General features: G+C 44.3%; 1 protein-coding gene across 2 annotated transcripts in view; it reads left to right on the forward strand.

Moving 5' to 3' along the window:
• The first annotated feature begins 289 nt into the window (after positions 1-289).
• The window catches only part of SYN3 (synapsin III), a 206548-nt gene continuing 182067 nt past the window's right edge, over positions 290-24770 (forward strand). Inside the window, exons 1-3 of one of the 2 annotated variants that reach the window (XM_087765028.1) lie at positions 290-395; positions 3831-3905; positions 20968-21468. In XM_087765028.1, coding sequence (XP_087621154.1) covers positions 21152-21468 — 317 coding nt within the window. In that variant the 5' untranslated portion in view covers positions 290-395; positions 3831-3905; positions 20968-21151. The remainder of the gene's footprint in view (positions 396-3830; positions 3906-20967; positions 21469-24770) is intronic. The other variant, XM_009474158.2, reaches the window with a different exon arrangement.

The following is a 24770-nucleotide window of genomic DNA, read 5'->3' on the forward strand; positions in this document are numbered from 1 at the left end:
TGGCTTTAGGGGGAGGAGAAGAGGGATGGAATGGGAAATACAAGTGGGTAATCTAAGGTCTCCTTTTCAGGAGAGTGACAGATTCTGGTTTCTTTACCCGCCTGTCTTTGATAAAAGCCTGCCAGTGGGGGTGAAGTCTGTGACACCAGAGCCTGCACACCCTTGTTATTTTACTAAATTATTCATCCTGTTCCTCTGATAATATAGTTATAAGGAGGAGCCTAATTGAATTTACTGTCTAGCTTTGGCCAATAGGGTGATAAGGATCCAGCAGAATGGGATGACGGTGAATCCTGCTAGTGTGCTGTGAATGTGAAGCAGGAGAGACTGACAGTTTGTGTGCAGGAGGGAAAGCAAATCGGTCCAGGGCCCCTGGATTAGCAGACTGAGGAAAGGTAAGGGAGCGAGTGGGAATGGGATTTGTCAGAATCATATACTGACCCTGTGCTGCAAGGGTGGTTTGTTTATAGGAAAGCACTCTGCAGGCAATGTTTTCTTGCAGGGTTTGGAGGGAGCAGGAATGCGTGTGGTGGCACTTGCTCAGCGCAAGTAGTGTGTGCCTTTGTCTTTATATGTGCTGCAGGGGTTTATAACATTGGGTGTTCATTGTGCATGTCTGTATGGTGATGCCTGTGTTTTATGTGGATACAGCAGCAACATACGAAGCCTCTGCATTATAAATATAATGACAGGAGTCAAAAGGGAGAAATTACTTCATGGGCAGCATGGGGAAAACAGTACTGCTTCCTGGTTTGATTGAAAATGCCGAGGATCTTAGTGAGCTGTTTGCAAACAAAAAAGAGCAAGCGCGTGTGCATCTGTCTGTTTACGTATTGGATCTGCAGTGAGATGTGAAAATGGGAAAGAGGAGGTCAGACTGGAGCATTAGTCATGGCAGGTGGAGATAAATTGCAAGCAATCTGTGTAATCAGATTCTCTAACATGGAGAGTGCAAGTAAGTAAGAAAGTGAATTAATCCTATCTGCTGAGCCAGCTACACCTGGAAAGCAAGGTGGGGAATCAGGACAGGTTATCTGACTGGTTAGAAGAACTGATGACCAAGCTGTCCTGTTTGCCTGCTGCTAAAGTGATAACCTATTGAGGTGTTTCCACAGATTTGCTATCTCCCTTTTAAGGATGTGAAGAAAGGGTGAGCATCTCTGAGGATCAGGTTAGAGCCCACAAATTAATGTTATCTGGAAGGGCAGGAGCACATCAAGCAAATTAGCCTCTGCTCTTCCCTTTATTTCACTGACTTTGCTCTGATAATAAGTGAGTGCTAAACAGACAGGGCAGGTGGAGGAAGCTGGATTACAAATGTGACAAGTGGCATTAAGCCATGTAGACAGGGAATGTTGTTTGTGGTGATGATGCTATAATCGCACTTCTGCAGCTTACATCTTTGCAAGCCTTTAAGACAAGGCTGTCTGGAGCTGGGTAACCTTAGCCCAGCCACTAACCGGAGTGAGGATTGTAGCTTACTGCAAAGCATTAACAGGTTTAGCTGCCTCTCAGATATTTTCACCACCTCATTCTTTTTAAGCCAGGATCCAGAGGAAAGTGTTGTTGAGACAAAGATGTTGCTCACCTGTAGATATCTCTGTTGGAAATTAACTCATGATGAGTGCTGAGGGAGGTATGCTTTTTCTGCTTGCTCAGAAAGTAATAGCCAGAGGCTCCCTCCAAAAAGAGCAGTGAGGCAGAAAGCCCCACAGGGAGAAACAGCAAAATGGCTTGTCTTGGATTAGCCAAACCGGTTTGCCCAAATAAGTTCTTCTTCCCTGACTCCAAATCTCTTACATCAGGGGTTAACTTTCCCCTACCCAAACTTGTTTCTTTTCTGTGGTTTTCTCACGCGGCCTGAAAATGGGAATATCAGTCATGTTTGTATTTTCCTATCAGAGAGCATCTCCCTGCTCATATCTACCCTCTGCCCATGAGCTCTCCTGAAGTCTCTGGAATGTGCTGCTGGGGGTGGCAGGCTGAGTCTGACCCCCTCTGCCTCACAGCTTGTGTACGTGCCCCAGGTGAGACCGAAGGGGCACTCACCTGGCACAGGTACAAAAAGGCTCCATGTTACAGAGGATATTTGTACTTGATGATGCAAAACGTAAAGGGAACGCACTGCAGATTCCCATAGGACAGAGCCATGCTCTCCTCATCTCACCTGGAATAGCTGACTGAAAGCCAGGTCTATGACAGGGCATACACTGTAAGCTAGCAGTTTTTTGTCTCTTGGTTTCTCATGCCTCTGCTGTCCTTCAGCTCCTCTAAGTTAGAAAATACATGGTCATAGTTGAGTTTAACTCCAACTTTCAAAGCACTCACAGCAACAGAGTGAGCTGACAAATGAAGCAAAACAAGCCTGGCCATCTGAAAATAAACTCATCAGTAAAGTCGGCTTCTCTCCCCTTACCTCTGCCCCAGCAAAAGAGCAATAATTAAATAACTTGCTTATTCACGTACTCTAAAAGGCTGCAGAGCTTCCAGGTGCAGAACAGGAGGCTTTCCTTACTAAAAAGGGGGTAGATACTGGACGTGCTTGGAGAGTCCATCTCTCTGTGCATCAGAGGAAGCCGTTCGCATTTGCCTGTTTCGGGATACGTATCTTCCTTGGGAGAGGCACGCAGGGGGTTTGGCTGGAGAAGCATCCCTCTGATGCTGCAGTGGCAGTAGCCTGGCATTCGCTTGCAGCGTTTATCACCGGTTGGGCGACTACGTTGTTTGCTTCTGCCCTCAGAGTCAACAGCGAGGCTCAGGAACGGGCAAAATGCCAGCATATTCCCAGGGAAGCTTACGTCATTGCCAGTTCATTGGTGCCAGAGACTGTGCTGGAAACCTGAGGTTGCTTTTGCCATTAATTGCCCAGATGATTAATTCATGCAATGATATCATTTTCCTGGGTGGAGGTTAGGAGGTTATGTACTTTAGTAATCAGGGGCGTGATGGGATGCAAAACTTGTGCTCCTTATTGATGTTAACACTAATTATAAGCTAGCCACAGTGTCCTCCAGATCTCCAGATCATTCTTCCTCCCCCAGAAAGGGCACCATTTTTCTCTGGCACTCCACTCTTCCCCTTCCTTTTTTTTTTTTTCTCTTTTTCTTTTTGCATGTGATGTGTGAGCAATTGCTCTTATGGGATTTGTAGTATTGCAAATTCTACCCTAGAGGACTGAAACATAGTGCCCTTAACTTTTACAACTCCTTCTTAAGAAGGCTTGTTGCTTTAATTTTAACACTTAATTTGGGCTTTTTCTACCTTGCAAATCTCATTCCACCTTCCAAAAATTCATTGTATATATGTCATTTATGTTGTACTTTCCAGCAAGAAAAAAAACCTGATTATCTTCCTTTAAAAAAAAAGAAAAAGGGAAAAAGGCAAATTTGGTGTATTGTATTGTGGCATTCTCCCCTCAGAGGATACTGCTTTGTCTATAGGGGTGTAGGTTCACTTTTTAGTCAGTTTGGAAATTCTCCAGAATGTCAGGTTTTGCAATAAACACTCTAGGATGTTTTACTCTTTTTTGAAGTTTTTAGGCTAAAAATCCCTTTCCTGCCACTTTAATAGCTAAGCAAATAAGCCCAAGAATTCTCAGATGGGCATAACAAAGAGCTGCCCTTGCCCAGATGCAATTAATAGCTGATAAAGGTGCAGCAACTTGATCTGATAACCTATTGGTAGTCGAAACTGTTAACTCAAAATGTCAAACAAAACACCCAGGGCATTTTCAGAGCTGTTGTAAGAGCATTTTCTTTCAAACAACGTCACTGCTCTGCCTCCTGTCTCCCTCCCCCTCTCTCACTCCAGTGTTTCTCTTCTCCCCGCAGGCCACTGTGTTTTCTGCTGGCTTGTGTCCCCAGAGGTGTATAAAGCCCTGGATCATAAGTTTTCAAACAGACTCGGTAAGACCAAATGGAAACCTTCCAATTTCTAGATATGCTTGTTATTTGTGGAATAAAATGGTTTCCTCTCTGTTTAAGCAGTGGGGAAGCCATGCTCTTTCTCCATTCTGGATAATTTTTCACTTCTTCCCATCCTTCATGGTTTGTCGTGATATTCCCCTACCTCATCTAGAGATTAGAAAATGTCAAGGAATTTTTCTTGAATGCTGACAAACAGCAGAGATCTGATTAACAATTGTAGCAGATCTGTTACTTGTGCGGTACTGTAGACTCATATATTTATAATATGGTTATCAAGGAAAATTAAGTGACTATGCAGAACTAACGATGTCTGTATTAATGGCTGTCAGGTTCCAGACACTCATCTATTGTCTGTTTAATGAGAAATAATCCTGCTGTGTCTGTGCAGATCAAAAGCTAAAGTGAGGGTACAGTATGACTTTTCTGCCATTAGCAGACTACACTGGCCACAGAAAAGGTGGCCCAGGGCACATGCTTGTAATGTAGATCCTGCTTGTAAAGGGGGAAAAAATAATGAGATGGCCTTTGAAAAGTAGGAGAAAGAGTCTGTGATGTGGCCTTCAGGGTGGAAATGATCTTTTGTCCTGGTGACAGTGCTCTGTTGCAAAGGGCTGAATTCTGCATTGCCACTAGAGTGACATGAGGGGGAAGAAAAGATCGTCTGCTTCCCAGGGTGGCCTGTGGTGGGCTGTCATGGGGGGAGACAAAGCAGATTGGTGGGGTAGAAAAGACCCCTTTTCCAGGCTTCCTGAAACTGGGAGTATTGCCTTCAAATCACTTCTGAGAGAGTAACTGCAGTCATTTTTAAAGGCACATTAAATTTTGCTGTAAACTATCAGACTGGGATATGAACAAGACAGACAGCTTCTGTGTTGTACAATACCCCAGCCTGAAGAACATCAGCAGCATTATTTTCCTATGGGCCAGAAAAAGAAGTCAGAGTTTATGTTAAAGGAAGGAAAACGGAAGGACTGGAGAGACAGGTGAAGAGCTGTATAAAGTGGGGGAGAGGGGTGTGCTTTTTTTTGAAGAAGGAAATTTCATTTTTGCCAATCATTGTGGAGTTTGGCTGATATATTTTCTGCTCTCAGCACAAACCACAGCCAGCACTTCTTCCCTGTGTACTTCAACTGGTAAGCATGGAAAAGTATTGGCTACCTTATTTCTTCTCGTACACAGGAGCAAACACACACATGCCAACTCCTTTTAAAAGATAGCAATCAGTGTCTTCTGCCAGGTTCTTCATGGTTTGAAATGTCTGTTTGTTCGGCTCCCTTGAGTGTTACCTCAAGCCCTACGTTTTCATTTACAATTTAATTTTACATTTAGTTGACAATGGCACAAACATAGAAGGAGATGTTTTTTTAACTTGCTGGTTCTGGCCCTTTAAAACCACAAGGTTGTTTAAGAGAGGATACTAGTAAGCCACTTTTTGGTAAAAGTGATACCTAAAAGCATTCACGTTATTTGGAGCAGAATAAGAGGTTAGCTGATGCATCATTCCCATCCAAGTAAATGGAGAAAGTCCCACTCCACTGGGACTTAGGACTTCCAAGCCTGGTGCAAAGTCAGAAATACTTACGCCATACCTCTTATGTAGCCAATGCAAATTTTTTTTAATCTAGAAGGACTGGTAGACTTTCACCAGCACTAAATTAACTTCATAAGCAAACACAAGCATATTTACACAGGACTATTAGAAAAGCAAAACTAATAGCAGAGAACATTCAGCTCCAAGATGATTCAGACCTTTAAAATCTGTTGTTTAAAATATAGTAACGCTCCTTTTTTTAGATAAAATGCATTATTTTTAATAGAGGATATCTTTGCCCTGTGTGATTGGCTGCTTTTCTACAACACAATGAACACATCCGTTACGCTGTCATCTTCCTCCTCCACTTCAGTCTGTAACTTGCTGGGCTTAGAGTAAGGCTGAGCAGCCCTGTAGTACATTGCAGCCTAGGAACATGTCAAAGACCTTCTTGGCTACAGATGGTAAGAAATATAGAGCCTCCTTGGAGAAAGAAGTCAAGAAAATCAGGATTTGTCTCATTCAACTTATCAGCATAGCACAGTTGCTTTTAGCCACAGCTATAGAAGAGTGGACCAAAAAAAAAAAAGAAATTTGGGAAAAAGAATGATCACACAGTCCTGGAGGTGATGGACTGGATGTTTCTGTCCCTGACTGACTGCATGCACCTTTGATGTACTGTGTCCATCACAGGCAACTGCCAGGGACTGCGGACACAACATGTGGGCAGGGAAACATATGCGGCACCTGGCTGTTTTCTGAAGTGGGCTTGACAAAACCAAATAATCTGACAAGTTAGGAAGCATTTATTCTTTTTTTAGCCCCAAAGTGTTTGGTTTTGCTGCTTAATAATGAGGCTCAGTGCCTGTATTTCCCTGCTGGTTGCTAAAGCATTAATGCGCTTTGGTGAGAGGGGTTGGATGAAGCGCTGCAGCTCCCTCCAGCAGCTGAAGGCTGCCGTATTTAGCTTGATGCATCTATCTAAAATAGGCCTCTGTGTATTTAGTTAATATTGCGGGCAGGCTTTCTTACTTCAGCAGCCTTGTGAAGTTTCTTTTAACAGGAGAGAGAGGAGTAGGCGAGGTACTGAGGGTGCTGTTTTATAATAAAACTGAAAGAGGCTGTCAGGAATTAACATGAAGGTTACCCTGGTTTACTCTGGGCAACCTCAATAATTCAACAGATCCTTTCAGTCAGGGCTTCCCCCGCTGTTCCCCACAGGGGAAGTTTCGTTTATGAGAGTTTCTTGAGGCCATTCAATGCACCAGCTCCTAAGAAACATATGGCATAGGAGGGGATGGCGCCTGTCAAGAGCTAGAGCTGACAAACCCTATTAAAGTGCAGGCAGGCTTTTCCCAGGAAGATCCTTTGATGTCTCTGACTCTTGGTCACAGGGCTTTGGCTTTACATGTCATGCCTCTGCCTTGAAAGAAAGTGCCACCTCTTTTGCTAAGCCCCACAGCCAGACTGCGTAACTATTGTCCCCTCCCTAGGAGCAATGGACAGAAGGAGCAGGACGGTGCCTTCAGTTACCCAGGGCAGTCGCAGATCTTCTGCAAAAGTCATATCAGCTGTGCAAGACCATTTGCTTTCCACTGCAGTCAGAAAGAGAGAGGGATCAGATCCAAACCCAAAACTTTTAAGTAACTTTTAGTTCAGCAGGAATCCCGTTGAAGCTGATGAGAATTTTGCTTGAGCTGGAAGGGAAAGAATTGACTCTCTGCTTTCTGAGATAGTTGCCAGTTAAATAAGTAGCATTGCAAGTTTTTCTGTACACTCTGTTCTGCTAACTTGCACACAATATTGGAGTTTGATAAATGTTCCGGTAAAAGTAATGCAGTAATAAGAGGAAGATATAAGATATCTGCATTGCTGTGGCATTTCATCTTTTGGACAGAAAAGTTTTGTGGCCAGCTTTGATTGCCTGGAATAAATAATAACTGTAACATGCTGTTAACTTGTGATATCCAAACCTCATAATGCTTCTTCAACCCCGCTGTTAGAAGCAGTAAGCCAGCAACATTTCAGTGCAGCATCTCTCCACTGAAAGACCACAGCTCATTGGCTGTGAGACAGACTCTGGATACGCCATCTTTGAAAATTTGTTTGGAAAAGAATGCCTATGAATGAATGGGGTATTTGAGACAACATTTACACGTTACAAGAAATTTTGGACTATTTGTTGTGCTGTTTTGGAGCAGAAAATATTTTGAAATTGTAATATTTCTTTGAAATGAGCAGTCTGGTTTTCCACCTACTCTTACAAATATAAAAATTTTCAGCTGTACCATTCTTAGCCCAGCTACGTATGTCTCCCTGTGCTGTAATTCCTACCATACAGCCACGGCTGAAAAGACCTTAGTGCTTCTGTTCAGAAGAACCTACACCTTCAGCTCTGTCTCTCAGTCTGCCTTTCTCTCCATCTGGTCATTAGATGGTTGTGATCTGCTGAGGACCCTGAGGTAGTTCCGAGGTAGTTGTCCTCTGGCTTGAAAACAGAGAGGACATCAACAGGGTTTAATTCTTATTGAGGCATCTACAACAGCAACGTTCTCTAGAGCCTCCCCCACCTTGGACTAATAGAAGCAATAGCTGTTTACCTTCACATGATGCTGTAAGACCAGTATATTTTCCCAGAGCAGAGTAGGTGGTGAAGAATGAATAGACTCTTCAGTTGTCTAACCTCCTAAGTGCATGTTTTTATGCTTAGTGGTAGAGCATCAAGGGCTGTGGGCAGGTAAGAAAAACTCTGATATTTTTAAAGAGAGTATAGCATATGCCTGTTTCATGGTATGGACAGGGCTAGCAGCTGCCAGGGGGGAGGGGAGGTGGAATAAATCAGCAATAAATCTTTGTGAGCCTCTAAAAAGCACTTCTGAAACAGAAAATACAGCCAGGGTGTCCATTCTAACTAACAGCAGGTTCTGCGCTTCCTCTTGGCAAAACTTACGTTTCTTTGCTAACACAGAGCAGTTGCTATACTTACTAGGTGGGAATACTCAGTTACTAACTAGGTTTTCCACCACAGTTTCTCTAGCCAGAAGGTTCCTGCTGCTGCTTCGTTAGAATTAAGGAACATCAGGCAGGTGCTGTGATTGCATGGAGATGCCAGCAAAGACCAACAGTTTGATCGAAGTCGGCAGCCTCACTGCTGCTTGCTAGCAAAGAAAGTTTGGTGGGCTGTGGCTGGCAGCAACCCCAGGGGATAGGCTCTGCCATGAGGCTCAGTGATGAACAGGCAGAGGGAGGGCAGGGACAAGGCTGACAAACCAGCTGCCATTTTGTGCACTGTTTGGTGACGTTTCTTGTTCAACCTTCAGGGTAGCGCAAACTGAAAAATCAGCTCAGGTAGGGATTGCTGCCAGGCACTGACTAGCCCTGCAGATGATGCACTGGCAGCAGCTGCTGTCCAAGATCTAGCTGTCCAGGAGACAGCTGCTGCTTTACAACGTGAACATCTGAGCTCTTCTGGGGTGCTTAAGCAAGTGTCTTTGTACTGGGGTATCATATGGTCACGCAGTCCCTGATGAAGTTGGGAGATCATCACAGCTAGACAAAATGCTGTTTTCTTCACTCAGGCTTTCAGGGAGCTGCTGTTTTGCTCTTGCTGCAGTGGTGATGGCTTAGATACAGGCCTGGTTTGGACCACACCAATGAGTATTTACAAACTAGCCCTGGAGTTGTTTTTTCAATCAGAAATTATAAACTCACGCCCGGAGTTGCTGGGAGAAACTACACAAGCTGCACTACGTGGGAGGCCAAGCTCAATGATCCTAGTCTTCAAATCTATTTGATTTTTCACAAGTGCTCTGCCATGCTTTAGTAGTAATTGAAGAGATCCAAAGCAATTATCCTCTTTCAGGAATGAGATACTAATGATGGGGAGCTGAAGCAAGAAGAGAGTAAGTGATTAAGCTGATAATAGTGAAGGACTTTTATGTATTTGTTATCATGCAGTGTACATTATTATTAGTGCTCACAATATGACTCTCTCTTGCCCTGGTTTTACATGTGGATTTCCATATGAAGTGATTTAACCAGGGTTCTTCCTTCAGCTCTTAAGAAAATACATGTGGATGTGCAGAGTCTATCAACAACATGTGAAGGTGATCCACTACTTCTGTGGAGTTGACTGATGATACCAGATTTTCATAGCCTCATCACTCCACTCACTGGGTCATATTTGGATACTGTGTTTGCATTGGAGTAGATAGGAAAGGGAACAGAGATCCTTGTGTCTAACCTGGCTTATTTATAAAACATCACCCATGCACTACTTTCTTGCACAACTAACATCTTCTGGGTATCCACAACAGTTTTTGCAGTGATCAGCTCTGAAACTGGACTCCAGTGGCCTTAGCAGCTCTTACTTGAGCTGAGAACTCTGTATATTCTTCCATGTTAAAAAGTAATACAGTTTTCAGGTAGATTTAATTTTAAATAGCTGCTATACTTACTTTGTGTATTACAGAACACCTCTGCAATCTGTATTTATATCACTGTGCATCTCAGTCTCTCTCAAACTTGACCCAATTTAGCCTTTCCATGCTTTATTTAACAGAAATATCATTATACAATCGGGCACACTAAGGCACAAAGCAGTTAAGTGACTTGCTCAAAGTAAAAAGTCCATAAGAAAAAAAAAAAAAGTAGAGAAAGGAACCCCTCTTTCTATCCACAAAACCCATAAGATTGGTTTCCTTTTGTGTGCAGTCTTGAAATAGAGAATAATGTTTTGTGTGTTTTAATGTACTGACTGCCATACTACAACATGCAGGAAGATGAGCTCTGCACTTCAGCTCAAGCCTACGGAAAACACAGTATATGCAAGTGTAAGTGCAGGCAGAATTTGGCTGGTCGCCTTAACAGGGGGAGGCCAGGTTCCATGAGTGCGTAGCTTTGTGCAAAGCTGCAGGGAATAAACATACTGCCTTGGCCTGCTGTAGTTAACACCCTGCCATCCATGCCAGCCTCTGAAATCCTGAAGCTAAGAAGTTGTGCCCCAGGGTTTGGGGTTTGTTTGTTTTGTTTTGTTTTGTTTTTTTCCAACAGTTCTGTGACTGCATAGGGTTGACAAAATGATGCAGTTATTACAAGGTGGCCAGTTTCAACATGAAAGGTTTTAAACCCACGGGCGTTTATGAACCTGAGGACTCAGGCACCGGGTCTGGGCAAGCACTGAAAATAAACCCAGCAGAGCAAAGCAGCTCTCTGGCTATTACTCAGAGCTCTGTTGAGTTTGCTTTGGACTCTTCAGCTGATCTTACAGTCTACTTTTGGACACGTCTTTTTTTCTGTAAATACATATCCACAGTAAAAGTGGCTTTCACCAGTAAGCTTCAGTCACATGGGACTGCACCACTTAGCTCTGATCAAATACAGATTGTCCCACAGAGAAATAGGAATACTTAGCAATACTGCTTCTATCGTTGGCTATATCATTGTATAATTATACGTAAATATTGACTGCCTACCTGTCCTGCTAGTCAGGACACAAATGCAGAAAGGGAGACCCCAGTGTGGCTCTCAGATAACCTCTGTCTGAGATTTGTAGGATATCCCCATTTCTGTTCTGCCTGCTTCAATGCTTGTGCTCTCTGTAACCAGTTAGTCGTGCCGTATTTGTGCGTGTACCCAGCAAGAGCTCAGGCCAATGCATGTGGCTCGAGTTCCTCCCACTGCACCTTGCTCAGGTTGTCCAGCTGCAGAGCCACTGCATGCTCTCCCTTCCTCTTTTTCCCTTCCTTCTCTCCTTTCTAGGCTTGGGAAAGAAGTTCTGCAAGTATGGGAGAAGGAGAAACTAAAATAGCTGTGCAGATCCGTCCTTTACATTCCCAATTACAACTTGGTTCCAAGTACCACATTTTTTCCTCCAAGAAAGCTTTGGGTATTTTTCCCCCACTCATTGTGGCTACGTATTTGCCAGCCCTTGAAAGGCTTGGTGGTTGGGTTCTTAAATAAAGCTGGCCAGTTTTGTCACACTTGAAAGCTTTGTAATTCAGCTATTGATCAGTAGGGGAACCAGAACTCTTGAAGTCACTCCTGCTTGGTTCAGTGGTGCAGTATGCAGGCGTGTGAGCTGAGCCTTACAATATCTCTGCACTCTACAAAATAAAGCTTATCTTCTTAAATGAGGAAACCAAGGCACTGACATTGAGTGACCTTTCCCCAAGCTGATGGCAGAGGACTCTTAAAATCACATGCTTTACTTCCATGTCTGGGCCCAGCCCACTAGCCTACTCTCTCAGAACTTTGGGTCCACAATCTATTCCGGTTCCCACACTCATGTATTATATTTTCTGATGCTTTTTGCCTAAACATAGCTTCCAGTGTTCGGAGCCAATTATGAAGGGCTCCTACACAGTCCAGCATGAATGCAAAGACTGGATAGGCAAGCAGACAGCAACTGGCAGAGAAGACAACTTGACAAAGGACAGTTAGTGAAATAAGCTAATGAAATAATTTATTATTAGGCTTTTAAAACATACTTTCTAATTACAGCCGTGCACCTCTGGTGATACAACTCTTTGTTAACACATTATCCCTACAGAGCTGACATAAATTCTTAAATGACATTTGAAACCTGGCCAGATGCTTTATCAAGGAAGCAAAGCACCTGTCCCCTGACCGTCCTGCACAGGCTCCTGCTGGCACCGCAAATATATTTGGCTTGCAGCTCCAACCAGCAACCATGCTAGAGCAAGATCTCATGGACATTTGTGAGGCTGCAGCTGGGAAGCTGGCACTGGTAATGGCGCGAAGACTGGGGTGCTCAGTCCAGCTGTGGGAGAGGGGATTGTAACCCTTGCTGGGGTGAGAAGTGTGTGGGTACATGGTGCGAGCAAAAGGGATGTATTACACAAACCCACACAGCTTTTCATGTGTCTCCATGTGATCAATAGTAATGATGAAAAAAAGTGAAGAAAAACAGCTTCTACAAATACACAGTACAGTTTGGGCTGGTCATCACAGAGCTTGAGACAGACATAGCCAGCTGGACCCCTACAGTGCTTCAGATGAAGGTCTACCAATCCCTGTTTTCTCTGCCTCTTTGGGGGGAATAGTCTAGCCAGTCAATCCCCTACCACTTCTGCATCACATGAAAGAATTTGGCATCAAGCTATCTTAGAGTTGTGTCAGAAATCTTCCCCAGAGTGCAGTAAAACATTGTCTTTCTCTTCCATCGTCAAAATATATCAGTAAGTGTGCTCTAATTCTCAGCTTATTCTTCTCTTTGTATTAAGTGCTGCTACATGAGATGGGCATGTATGGTTAGAAAGCAAATGAGCACCTTGCCGCACAAAGGCAAATTACAGGCTTTATTTCTCCAGATATCTGCTGTTCGCATTATCAGGTTAGGTAAATCTCAAGTATTATAAGGGGTTCCTTGCCATATGGGAAAAATCTGGGAAACTGGGATATGATGGTGTCTGGAATGGTGCAGGGGGGAGAAAAGGATGCGAACGGCAGCAAAACTTAAATGGAATGTGCTAGCACTACAGACGGTTTAGAAGACTTCAGATGTTTGAAGGAAAACTTTTTAACCCCCGGAAGCATAGAACATTTGGGAAAGAAATTGAATTTTTGGGGCATTTTTAAAATGAGTTAGAAGCATTGATGCAAGGATTGCAGAGTTTTGTTTGAAGATATGTTATTTGGAAATATGCAATCCATTTTTATCTTGAAAAAAGTACATGTATGAAAAGTATGAAGTATGAAAAGTAATACAATTTGTGCTTCAAACAGAAAATCTTTCCTATCATCATCAGTTAATTAATAATTATCTCTTTGGTGTATATTATGACCTCTTAGTGAATTGTTTCTTCCCTTTCATGACCCGTAGCACTTTTTTCCCCCAACATATCTAGTTAACTCTATAGTGACAAAATATTCTGTTTACCTGCATGTTGAGTACCCAGTCTATTGTGGCAGAATTGAAATGCAGTATAAGGAAAATGGTATAGGAACGAGGAAGAGTATGTGTTCCTAATCAAGAGAGGAGCCCCATTAGCACTGGGCAGGCTGCTGCAGTTTCCTCTGAGAACCTGAGTTGTCACTCCCTAAGGCATCTTTTATCTGGACGAGCCCTAATGCATATTGGCAGGCCCTACATATTAAATACATCCAGTTTCTTGATTTTATTCAGATCAGCACTCTTCAAAGCAATGTGTCTCTCAGCTGAAGGAAATCCCTGCTCTATTAATGGCATGTCTGGTGCTACTTTCGCTCTTATCACCATGAAATCTGGACTTGTATGGTTACTGCAGGAAACTTAGAACATGTCTCTCAAACACAAAACATAAACTGCATCAGATCCAAGACTGGGAAGGAAAAAGATGAGGGCTTCAGAGCCCTGCTTGCTTCCTTCTTACAATTTCAACTGCTTAATATGCAGAGCATTTATCTCTACAAATTCTCCGGTTTGTACTGCTGTCTCCTGCTTTTCTTTAATATAATCTTGAGGAGCCACTTTGGCATGTGTGTAAGTATTAGCGTTAATGAAAGCATTAGTGTCGTTATTGCTTGGGGTTGGAATGACCACAATACTCTAGGGAAATAAGAAATGGAGACAGTACGCCAACTCAACTGACTTTCAGATGGAGATGGTTCTATAGTATTCAAGGATTAGCACGGGATTTCTTTGCCCCATACTGCCTGCTCCAGTTGAGCTGGGTCTGGCTTTGCTGATAAGCAAGTATTGATATTGAACAGGGACAGGTCACAAAAGGCCTCCCTAAGCTTGTCGACAAGGGAGTATTACCACTGAGACAACACTGTGGCCATTAGGTGCCAACAGGATTTGCACAGTGAGAATAAAATGAGGAAATAATGTATTGTTTCCAAGAAGCAGCAAATCATAATTTTAGTTCTTGAGGGTATTAAAGCCATAGAGTATTATCATAACATTCAGATTTATTTTTCACTAGAAAATTTTTCACTATTGTTCATGGCTTTAATCATCTTCCTTTGCAATCTACTTGAAAGCCTGATGATCTTACAATGACATTTTGTCATTTTAGAGTCTTTTTTTTCCTTCTTCTTTTCCTCGCCTGCCATTATGAAATAACAGGCAAAAGGGGAAACAGACTAACTTGTTTTCTGTGCTAAGTGTAGATCTTGGGAAATGGTCACACTTGCACTCAGTTTGGTATGCACCCCCCCATTATCTTCAGGACCAGATAAGGGAAACCCCCTATGGTGAAACTGCTATATAGAAAGTACTGACAGCTTTGCAAACCAAAAAAATAAATAAGATGTGTGAAGCCTAGACTTTTCCAGTTAAATAACCACCCAAGAAAGCAGAGAGGATTTTTTTAAGGTCTACAAGAGTGCAGCAATAAGACAAGAGAGTTGTTGCACTTTTGTATGTATCAGTGGCTTAATGAAGCATGTTGAACATTGTAAAGTGATCCATTTCTGACAAAGAGGCCTCCTAGCATCTGTGAGGATCTCTCTAAATGGAGAAATTGGATGCACAAGACACTGGCTTCTTGCAAAAATCCTTAAAGAGCACATTTCCAAAGGAAATCACTACTGCTGTGAAAGGCAATACAGAATTTGGGAAGCAAGTGAATTTCTGGCAAGTAACTGACTAACACACAACAGGGAACTCAGACTCTGGGTAGCATCATTGTTCTGATGGCATGCTGTCTCTGCTCCCCTGCCCTGCCACCCCCTCCAGCTGCAGGGACCTGACTTCTTGCGACCGCCTCAAAGAGACAGCATGGCTCTGCTGGTGTCAGTCATAGCAGATAACAATTTCCAGAAGTGTCTCTGGCACCACGGTGCACTGATTTTAGATGGAATTTGTGCTGTAGTTTTACATGCTTTGGAAAATTTCCACCGGTGTCTACGTTAGAGCTGTATCGTGTTGGTGATGCTTGGAAAAGATCTCTGCAAACTGAACACCAGCATGGAAACTCTCTGCTTTCCTCTGTTCTTTGGGACGGTATACAGTCTTTCCAGCTCTTATGCTTTTTGTATACGCTTCAGGTTTACAAAACATGGAGATTTGGTGGGGTATCCTTTTCCTTTTCTTTTTCTAACCCCTATTGTTTTAATTTCCTGATTTATGGAATTTCAGCTTGCACTGAAAAGTACTAAGAAGTGCTTGAACACGTGAGCCTCTTGAGTCCAAAACTCTGGCAAGTGAGGTAAACACCCAACAAAAGTTCTAATTCATTTCAGAACTAATTGTTTTATTCTGCTTTCAATTCTTTCCAAGAAATGCCAAGCCATGCAAAACTATGCCAGTCTTGGGAATGTTGAAGCCATTCAGGGTGAAACACTGAAAGCTTGACAATAATAAATAATCTCTTGCTTTCCCCTTTTTGAAAATATATGGAAAGCTATCCAGATGGATTTGGAGCTCCCTAACATGGCTGTCCCTCCACAGAAGTCCACTCCCACATTGTGTCAAATATGTGAAGGCAGAAAGGGACCCATGGGAATATCTTAAAACTTAAATATATGCCAAAGGCTATCCACAAAATGGATGTGAGAGGTATCAGTAAGTGGCTGTTGCCAGGTGAGGAGCATCCCCTCATCTTTCCCTCCACCACGGGGCAGAAGTAAGTGTACAGTCCCTTATGGCAATGTGGGGGGATAATCTCTCCACGTTGGTTTTCCATCTTGCTGCCCCCAGCATTGCTCCATTGAGGCTGTCAAGGGCAGGAATCAGACGCAGGCTGGCATGGTCATGTCAGTTCATTACCTAACGACATAGATAACAAGCTCAGGGGAAATCTAAGCATGGTTTCCTTCCCTCTGGATGCTCCCGCGCATTAGAAAGTAACCCGACAAGAGGTTTAAGTGAACATTTTGTTCTTGTTTTCTAACACATGTCAACAGGTACTCTGAGATAACTTGCAACTCTGTGGAGTATATCCTTGAGAAAAAGCAGGTAGGTGCCTGGCTGCTGTCAACGTGCTGAGGGAGCAGATTGCTTACCCTCCCCTGCCCTTCCAAAAATATCAGCCAGGAAGTTCAATGCATGCTAGTAAGGGGCTGACGGTGCCAGCCTCTTTGCTGTTGTTTTCGAGGTCAGCTCTAATTGACCTTCCTCTTGCTTCATTTAGTTGCCCACATTGTTTCCTTTTGATTCCTTGACTGTGCTCTCATTGTTGGGATTTCCATGTGTTCCCGTGTTGTCTTTCATTTAAGCCAATTCCCTCTTACTTCCTCCCTTTCTGCTGGTGCCTTCTCCTTCTCCTCCTCTCTCCTTCTCTCCTGCCTGCTCTCTTTCCTCAGGACTCACTCATTCTCCTATGCCTTGTTTATTATTTCCCCATCCTGAAATATAGCCCAGATCCTCAACCTGCAGCTCCACAGCCCAGATGCTCACTGTTTTCCCAGCTAGCTTTGGGAGCAGCTGTTTCACACAGCAGCAGGTTACTCCTGCGTGGTGGGAGGCAGCTGCTGTATTGCAGCTTGAGGAACTCAGCAGGAGCTGCTGCCTCTCCTGGAAGCAGCCCGTGGGCTGTATTTCAGCTGTGCAGGGGGCTACAGGCCTTCCTATGGGCAGGTTCATGCCTGGCACGGCATTAAGTAGGTGACTTGTCTCCATGTGAGCCATAGGAAGACACTGGTGTACACAGAAGCAACGTACAACTTGATGGTGTAGAGCCAGCAGCTCTCCTACCTGTGGCTCTGGAGTGACAAAATGCCACTTAGCAGATTTGTCTTGCTTCTGAAGGAGGTGTTAGCTCCTGGCTTTCTTTTGAAGTTACAGCCCTGCTTGCCTGCTAGGGTAGGATCTGTATATACACTGGGTCAATGCTGCGCTGCGTGAGAGCTGCATGCTGTGAGAGCTGCACAGAGCCAGATTTGGCCTGGCATGCTGAGCCCTCAGGATGTCCACGGGGAGTTTCAAGCAGTAGGAAAATGAGCTCCTAGCCTACTCAGCCTGTGCCTGTATGAAAACTTCTACTGCTGAAAGTTAAATAACAGCAAGTGCGCATGATGCAGAAGCAGACCATGAGGTTTTCCAGTAAGCAAAGGAATCTGCTGGCAGTTTACACTGCTCCCATTGTGAAGATCTCCTCTGTGGTGGCACTAATGGCAATCGATAAATCAATACAGCGAAGCCACCAATAACTTCATTTTTAAAAAAAGATAAAGTCTATTTTAATTACATTACCCAGCTCATTAGAAGAATGTATGTAATGAGAGGAGGACTGTCTGTGCTACAGCTTCAACAGACCCAAAGTCAAAGTTCCTGGCAGGTTTGCCATCCCCCATCCCAGAGTAGAGCCAGGCATTACTCTGCTGCACCAGTGTCATCCTGTTTGGATTTAGCCTCCGTGTGCTTTGCTGGAAGGAGATTTCCCTGTGACATCAGTTGCTTAGGTTTTTCTCTCCTTCTTTCCTGAGCCAACGGCACACAGCCCAGTCTTCGCAGCAAGTGGAGGCAGTGCCAGCCAGCAGAGGGCAAGGCCAGCCTCAGAGCAGCATCCCAAACTCTCTGGATGAGAGAGCTTTGCCAGCTCCCAGTGTCTCCAGGGCAACATCTTCCACTACCAAACACCTGGTGGAAAAAATGATGGGTGACTGTAAATATTGCTGTTTAAAAGGGTCCAGGAGGCGAGTGGTCATGGCCTTGCAATAAGTATGATAAATTGTTTATTGGAAACAGTGCACTGAAGGGCACAATTTGGGAAACCCTGTTGCGGAGGAAACCTGTGTGCCTTCCAAGCGCGTCATGGGATACTTTGGCCCTTCCCAGCCCTGGGACACCCGCATGCCTCCATGCCCTTCTTCCGCAGTGCAGGGCAGAGCAGAGCAGAGGCATTTGCCCGTTGCTTTACTTGCCGATGCTTTGTAAGGAGCTCACGTTCTTTTGGAGAGTGCAAATCTCGCAGAGGAGGAAGCAGCCATGCAAGCGCCTGGCAGTGGGGGAGAAACACTTTCAAGAGTATGCAAGTCCTGCTGGACCTTGTCTCAAGGATCCTGGCGTGTGAAAAGAGCCTTGTCCAGCCTGTATGGCTGGGGCCAGGTTCCCTCCTGCGGCTGAGAGCTGCCACAGCAGGAGCCAGCAGCTCTGTGCGATGCTGTGCTAAGCGTGCAAGGGGCAGGCATCTTGTGCTAAAACCACTTCTCCTGCAACTGGTATAGAAATTACGTCCTACCTTTTGCCAGTTAACGCCAAGGTCCTCCAAAAGAGCATACCTAATTGCCGTACACAGTAACAGGATAGTCATTTGGAGCCCTTCTGACAGTAGACAGACCTCTGGGATGCTCCTCTTAATCAGGACCAGAACTACTCTTCAGTGGACTGTCATTAAAGTGAGGGGATTTTTCTTATTTGTGTTACGCAAGGCAGAAAATTCAGGTTCCTGAGCCAAGGACAGCGCAGAGCATTTTTACCTAGCCTGTAATATATAAATCCCCTAAAGTCTTTGTAGTCTCTACCACTCTGGTCATCCAGGACAGGTAACTGTGGATGGCTCTGTGGTGGCATCCACAGTCACTGCAGTAGGACATGAGTAGGCCAAGTGCTGTGTGGGTATATGTATGAGGTGAGTAGCTAGCTCATAACTAATGGATATTGTATGTTACCAGCTTTTTGGAACAATTGCTGCATAAACGGTGCTACTGAAGCGCTCACCAGTGCATGTGTTTGCTGATGTTGTGCAGTCACCAGGCACGCCAGGACCAGGCGGGAAGTCAGCACAATGCCTCGAGATACGTTATCGACTGTAAATGTGGCAGGAAGTCATTAAAGATTTCCTGAGCTATTCCCTGGGAAAAGACTACCTCCAGGCTCCAGCAAAGTCAGACGACTTGTACTGCCAGGGCTGAGAAATCAAAAGAAAAATTGCTCTAATAAGCTGATGTCAGCAGCTTCAGCAGGGAGCCCTCTGCTCCAGACGAATCCTGTGCCCACGGGGTTGGGGTGGTGATGGATGACGAGATTTGGGGGACATGTGCCAAGGGACTCTTTGTAGCTTGCTTACTCCAGCCAGGCTCATCCGAGCCTCCCTAAGACTCTGGAGGCTGAGAGAGGTACAGGCATAGACAGGTCTGAATCCTTTATCTCTAAAGCTTTGTAAATCCCTATAGGTGAAAATAAATGGTATTTTATTTTAAGAAAGCTCTTTAGTTGCTCCATGAGCTCTCAGCCACAGCTCCAGGAGGGAGATTCACAGATGCCGAGCTCTCTTGGACCAACGAGGCAAAGACAATTTCCTGCCATCAGGAGGCAATCAGAGACTGGGACAAGAGCGTGAGCAGTGAGGGAGACCAAACCAGGCAGGTCAGGGCAAGGAGCCCCAGCGTTTGTAGGGGGCTCATTCAAAAAGACTTGAAGGGGGTTGGGGCATGATTTAACGATGATACCAGGAATTCATGTGACTCGTCTCACTTGATGTATGGGATAACTCTCACTTTTGTTGCTTCAGACACATCTGTCTTGAAAAACATTTATGTTACCAGCAATATGTTTCTATCTTCCCCCCCGCCCCACCTAAATGTCACCAACCAGCCTCTGGTCAAGACTCAAAGGCTGTCTCAGCAGATAAAAGGTCTTGGGGAATTACTGTGGAACTCTCATTTCTGGGCTGTGCCTACAGGTGCAAAATTAAATAAAAAAAAAAAGTGACTATTAACTCTGTGATATTATGTAACTGCTGAAAAACTTAGTGTTCTGGGTAAAAACAAAGACGTCATACTATGGTCAAGGGAAAAGAGCCAGATAGTTATATTTCACAGTGTTCATTTTCTTACTGGAAAAGATGAGCAGAGTAAGAGACCTTTCTTCTTAAAACAAAACAAAACAAAAAACCCAACAAGAGCCAAAAAAAAAAAAGTATGTGAGGTTTAGGCAGCCAAACTTCCAGTTTTGAGTACCTGCAAAAATCCTACAAGTGAACTTGTAAAATCAGGTAATCTGCTATGTCTAGCAACCACTAGTATGCACCTGGCTCAAAGTCTAATTTTGAGTGCCGAGAGCAGCAGGGACAGAAATGAGTAGTTTGAAGCAGCCACTGAACTTGATCAAGATGTGTATGGGGTTTTTTCCACTATTTATTTTCTACATGCTATTTTGATTTAGGATGTTTGTTCCTTAAACGCAGAGCTTTGCTTACAAGCCTGCCAAAGGTGATACAACTTTTTATCCCATTGGATCATTTGCTGGTTATTCTGTAACAAGCATGTGTTATTTCTAACACACATAATACCAGAAATGTGCTGTCTTTCTTTTGAAAATTAACATTTACAGTCAGAGTAATTTTTCTTTCCCCATAGGGAACAGTTATAGAATTGTTAGCCCCTAAGCTAGTGTAAGCTGGTCTGCCCCAACTTGAAAATGTTTTTGGATGAGAGAGAACCATGAAACATACTTTGTCGTATCTGTTTGTCTGTACTACTGCAGCATACTGCATAAAAAACAGTAGTCCTTTTTCCTCTCATTGTTGATTAAAGTACCCATTTAAATGGCCAAAAGAGTTTTTCTTATCTCAGACTCACAATATGTATCTCACATATATGTATTTGATGCTCTTCCCACAGGAGAGAAAGAAAATATAGCTGAAAAACAAAGGCATATTTCTCTAGCAGGATTTCAAGGGGGAAAGCCTGCCTGCCTGGACTGCAAGGAGGTACCCTACATACACAGAGAAAACTTCCCCAGGACTGGTGACACCGTTGTTCAGCCTCGCTCTTGCTGAGAAGGTTTCCACACAACGCTTCAACAATGAATTTCCTCCGGAGGCGTCTCTCAGACAGTAGTTTTGTGGCGAATTTGCCCAATGGCTATATGATGGACTTGCAGCGCCCTGACAACTCCACGAGCTCCCCGGTTTCTCCTGCCATGGAGAGAAAGCATCCGCAGCCACCACAGCCCTCGCACTCTTCCTCTGCTGGCACCAGCATCTTCAGCTCCATCTCCAGTGCCATGAAGCAAACCACACAAGCGGCTGCAGGACTAATCGACCACTCGGCCAGCCCCGCACCACCTCTGGCCCAGAAACCCAAGATCCTCCTGGTGATCGATGATGCGCACACAGACTGGTAAGTCATCACAGTCCTCCCTGCTGAATTCAGCTCTGCAAAGTTCAGGGGATGAGAGGGATCTGGGAAGCACGGGGCATCTGCAGGGGAGTACACAGATACTTTCACACCTAGGTCATCAACACTGGTCCCAGGTCAGTGTCTGTCCGGTGACTTGCATAAATGGCAGAGTAGGCTTTTCTCATATCTTTCTTGAAAAAAGATGTTCATGTGGTACTCATTGGCAAACTTCTTCATAGCCTCCATATATGAGCACACATAGGTCATTCTTGGCTCAGCAGGCTTAGCTGAGCTGTCACATCTAGCAAAGATCCTTAAGAGGTCACAGCTGAAGGTGTGTTAGTGATGTGGTTCAGAACCTTAGCCTACTGTTTGTGCTGACTCTAAAAATGGAAAGGGACTCAATCTCTCCAGCTCTCAATCTCTCTTGAGCTTTTTTCTGTATGCAAATTTGTATATAAATTACAGAAAGATAACCCAAGCTTACTATTACCAATAGTAATGCCTGGAGTTCATTCGCTGGTCAAGGGACCTTCACCTGCTAAGCACAGCGGCTATTGGCAAAAGGTAAGAACCTTTGAGGCTCAGCTAAGCCTCAAATTTGTCTTGTTCATGCAGGTCTCTGTTTACAAACAAAAGTTTAGAAGTTTGTTTCCTGTGATATTGGCAACAGAGGACACTTTCTAAAGTGTAGGACAACTGAAGTCTTCTGAAATGTTAGAGAAATGACTTACCACTTGCTGTGTGCTCCCTTTCAAAGTCGGCTAGTTCAGAAAGCTTTAGGCAAGCTGGCTGAGAGACTTATTTGGGGGAAAAGCCAGAGCATGTGTTGAGGAGATGCTCTTGTTTCATCTGCCAGCTTGTCACAACACAGAAAAAAGCTTTTAGCTAAGAGCTTGGCTCTTAGCTAAAAAGGAGCAATGACTGAGTACAACTAGGTCAGGCTTCTTCAGCCATCTTGAAGTAAGAAAGGGAAAACAGTGGGATTTTTCTCAAAAGAAAAACAACTTTTTAACTGAGTGGGAAAGTCCCTGATAAGATGGTCATCATATCAAACGTTTCACCATCCTAGTGTCTTTTATCACAGTAGCAGCCTCTTAATGCCAAAGAGTTCAATCGGCAGCACCAGTCTGGCTCAAGCCTGATCTCTCCTTCCTGGGTGCATCTGCAGGTCTCCCAGAAGGCTGATGCTCACCAACCTCTGTCTCAGCTTAGCGTTTTTGCAGTTCCTTGAAGATGCTGCCAGGTGGCAGTCCCTTAACATAGCATTCTCCAGCTGGGGATGGGAATGCCTCTAATGCACAGCTCTAGCATCTGGGGCTTAGCCGACACTGCTTTGTCCAAACACTGTAATCAGAGAGGAATGCCCTAGCTCAAAGGCCAATCTAGTTTTTCCTTGAGATTAATGGTGCTGAAGGTAGTCTGGGCAGGGGAAAGGATGAGGAGGGTTTGGACTCTGTTGCAGTGTTTTCATGTTTTAAAATACACACCACATTCAAATCCCTGCCTTTATATCTCCCAGCTGCTGTTCTGTCATGAAGACTTTGTGGTCTGTGAGCTAAGCCTTGCCCAAGGAGCAGCAGCTGGGAGATATAAAGAGGAGGTATGGCTACCCATGCTGTCTTCACTCCTCCACTCGTGTAAGCACTCCGTGCATCCTGCTGTCTTGGCTATCCCTCTGCTGTCTATAACTTAGCAGTTTCTACACGTGATGGGGGACCCCCTTCATTCCTCCCAGCTCTCTGCCTCTGTCCACAGGCTTGAAGATACCAAATAATGCTGCTTGCAAAGGCTCCCTGCCTTCACTCTCTCTAAGGTTGTGAGGGCACTGAACAAAATTAGTGTATGCATTCATGACCATATCCTGACATATGTATAACATGAAAACCAAGGAAACAATATTATTAACGCTTGCCTGCCACAGGTTTCCATGGCTCTTTGTAGCATGGACAGAAACACATACCTAGAAACTTCCCCAGCCTAAAAGTAGCCTGTGGTCCTTTCTGAGAGACCGTACCAGTGCAGCCACTCCAGTAGGCCAGGAGTGCTACTTGGCAGTTGATTTTTGTGTCTCCAGGAAACTCAGTGAGCCCTTGAGAGCAGCACTGGAGAGCAGTGGCTCTATGGCTCCATGGATGTTTATTCTTGGTAAGGTAGTTCTGAGCAATTCCAGTCATCTTCTTGGTCTCAGCCAGGGTGTTATGTATGAGTTCAAGCTGATCAGCCCAAGGCAGCAGTGCTTGCCTTGTGAGAGCACAGCTGAGGAAGCTGGTTATCCAGGAATTCTGGCTGTCCACTCTGCATTACATACAGAAACAGTCTCAGACTTTGGATGGTGAACAACAACCTATTGTTACTTCTGTGCTGGTGATTTTGGGTTTGGAAGGAGCATCATGTTTGCAATGCATTTCACCTCTGCCTGCTCTGGTTCTTGCTACTTGTGAAACCTTTGTATTTGGTTTTCAAGAAACCCTTTCCTTCTCTTTTTGAAATAGTTAACTCTACTAGAAAAGATCCCCAAGAAATAACTACTGAAGCACTACCTTTATTTTAAGGGTGGGGGGCTGCCACAATGCCTCCTCCCCCACAGCAAGTTACATGGGGTTTATAACAAGGACTAGCTTGTTCACAGACAGGAAGGGTGAGACGGTGGAATCTGCCATTTGATTTCTCTTCTCTAAATGAAAACACTTTCTCATAATTGGAGACTGTAGCAATATTGCCAAGCCAGACATTAATTTATCATCACTGTATGACAGCAGAAGCAAAGAGCTGCAATTGTGGATTAGGATGAGGTGTTGCACAAGTGCATGACGAAATGCTCTAACAGCCCAAATAGGCGAGTGCATGTTGAATGCACTTTAAAGTGACAAATGGCAATCCTTTCTATTTTTAAGGAGCTACTATGTCTCTGCTGGTACAGTAGAGCACTCAACTTCTCTCAGAGGTCTGGAGGAAGTGAAGAGCATCCATGGGAATACATGGCCTGTCATCCTTCATAAAATCCTTACCACTCTTGACATGCAATATGCTCTGGTTTGTTCCAGAGACAAAGTACTACAAAAATAACATGAGCCCCACAGAATATGATCAGCTGCTTTCTGCATTAGCAGCAGTAAAAGAAAGGTACGTTCTATTAAAAGCAAGGGAACTCACCCAGCTTTCTGTTAAAGGGGCAACATTTTGACAAATTTTCCATCCTTCTCCAAGACCCTGCCCTAGCGCATTGCAAGGAAGCACACAGTGAATCTGCCACATGCAGGATGTGCACGAGAGGAAAACGCTATCTGTACAGCTCCCTT

The sequence above is a fragment of the Nipponia nippon genome, unplaced genomic scaffold (assembly GCF_047370975.1).
Source record: "Nipponia nippon isolate SJK-2023a ecotype South Korea unplaced genomic scaffold, ASM4737097v1 scaffold_3, whole genome shotgun sequence".
NCBI lineage: Eukaryota > Metazoa > Chordata > Aves > Pelecaniformes > Threskiornithidae > Nipponia > Nipponia nippon.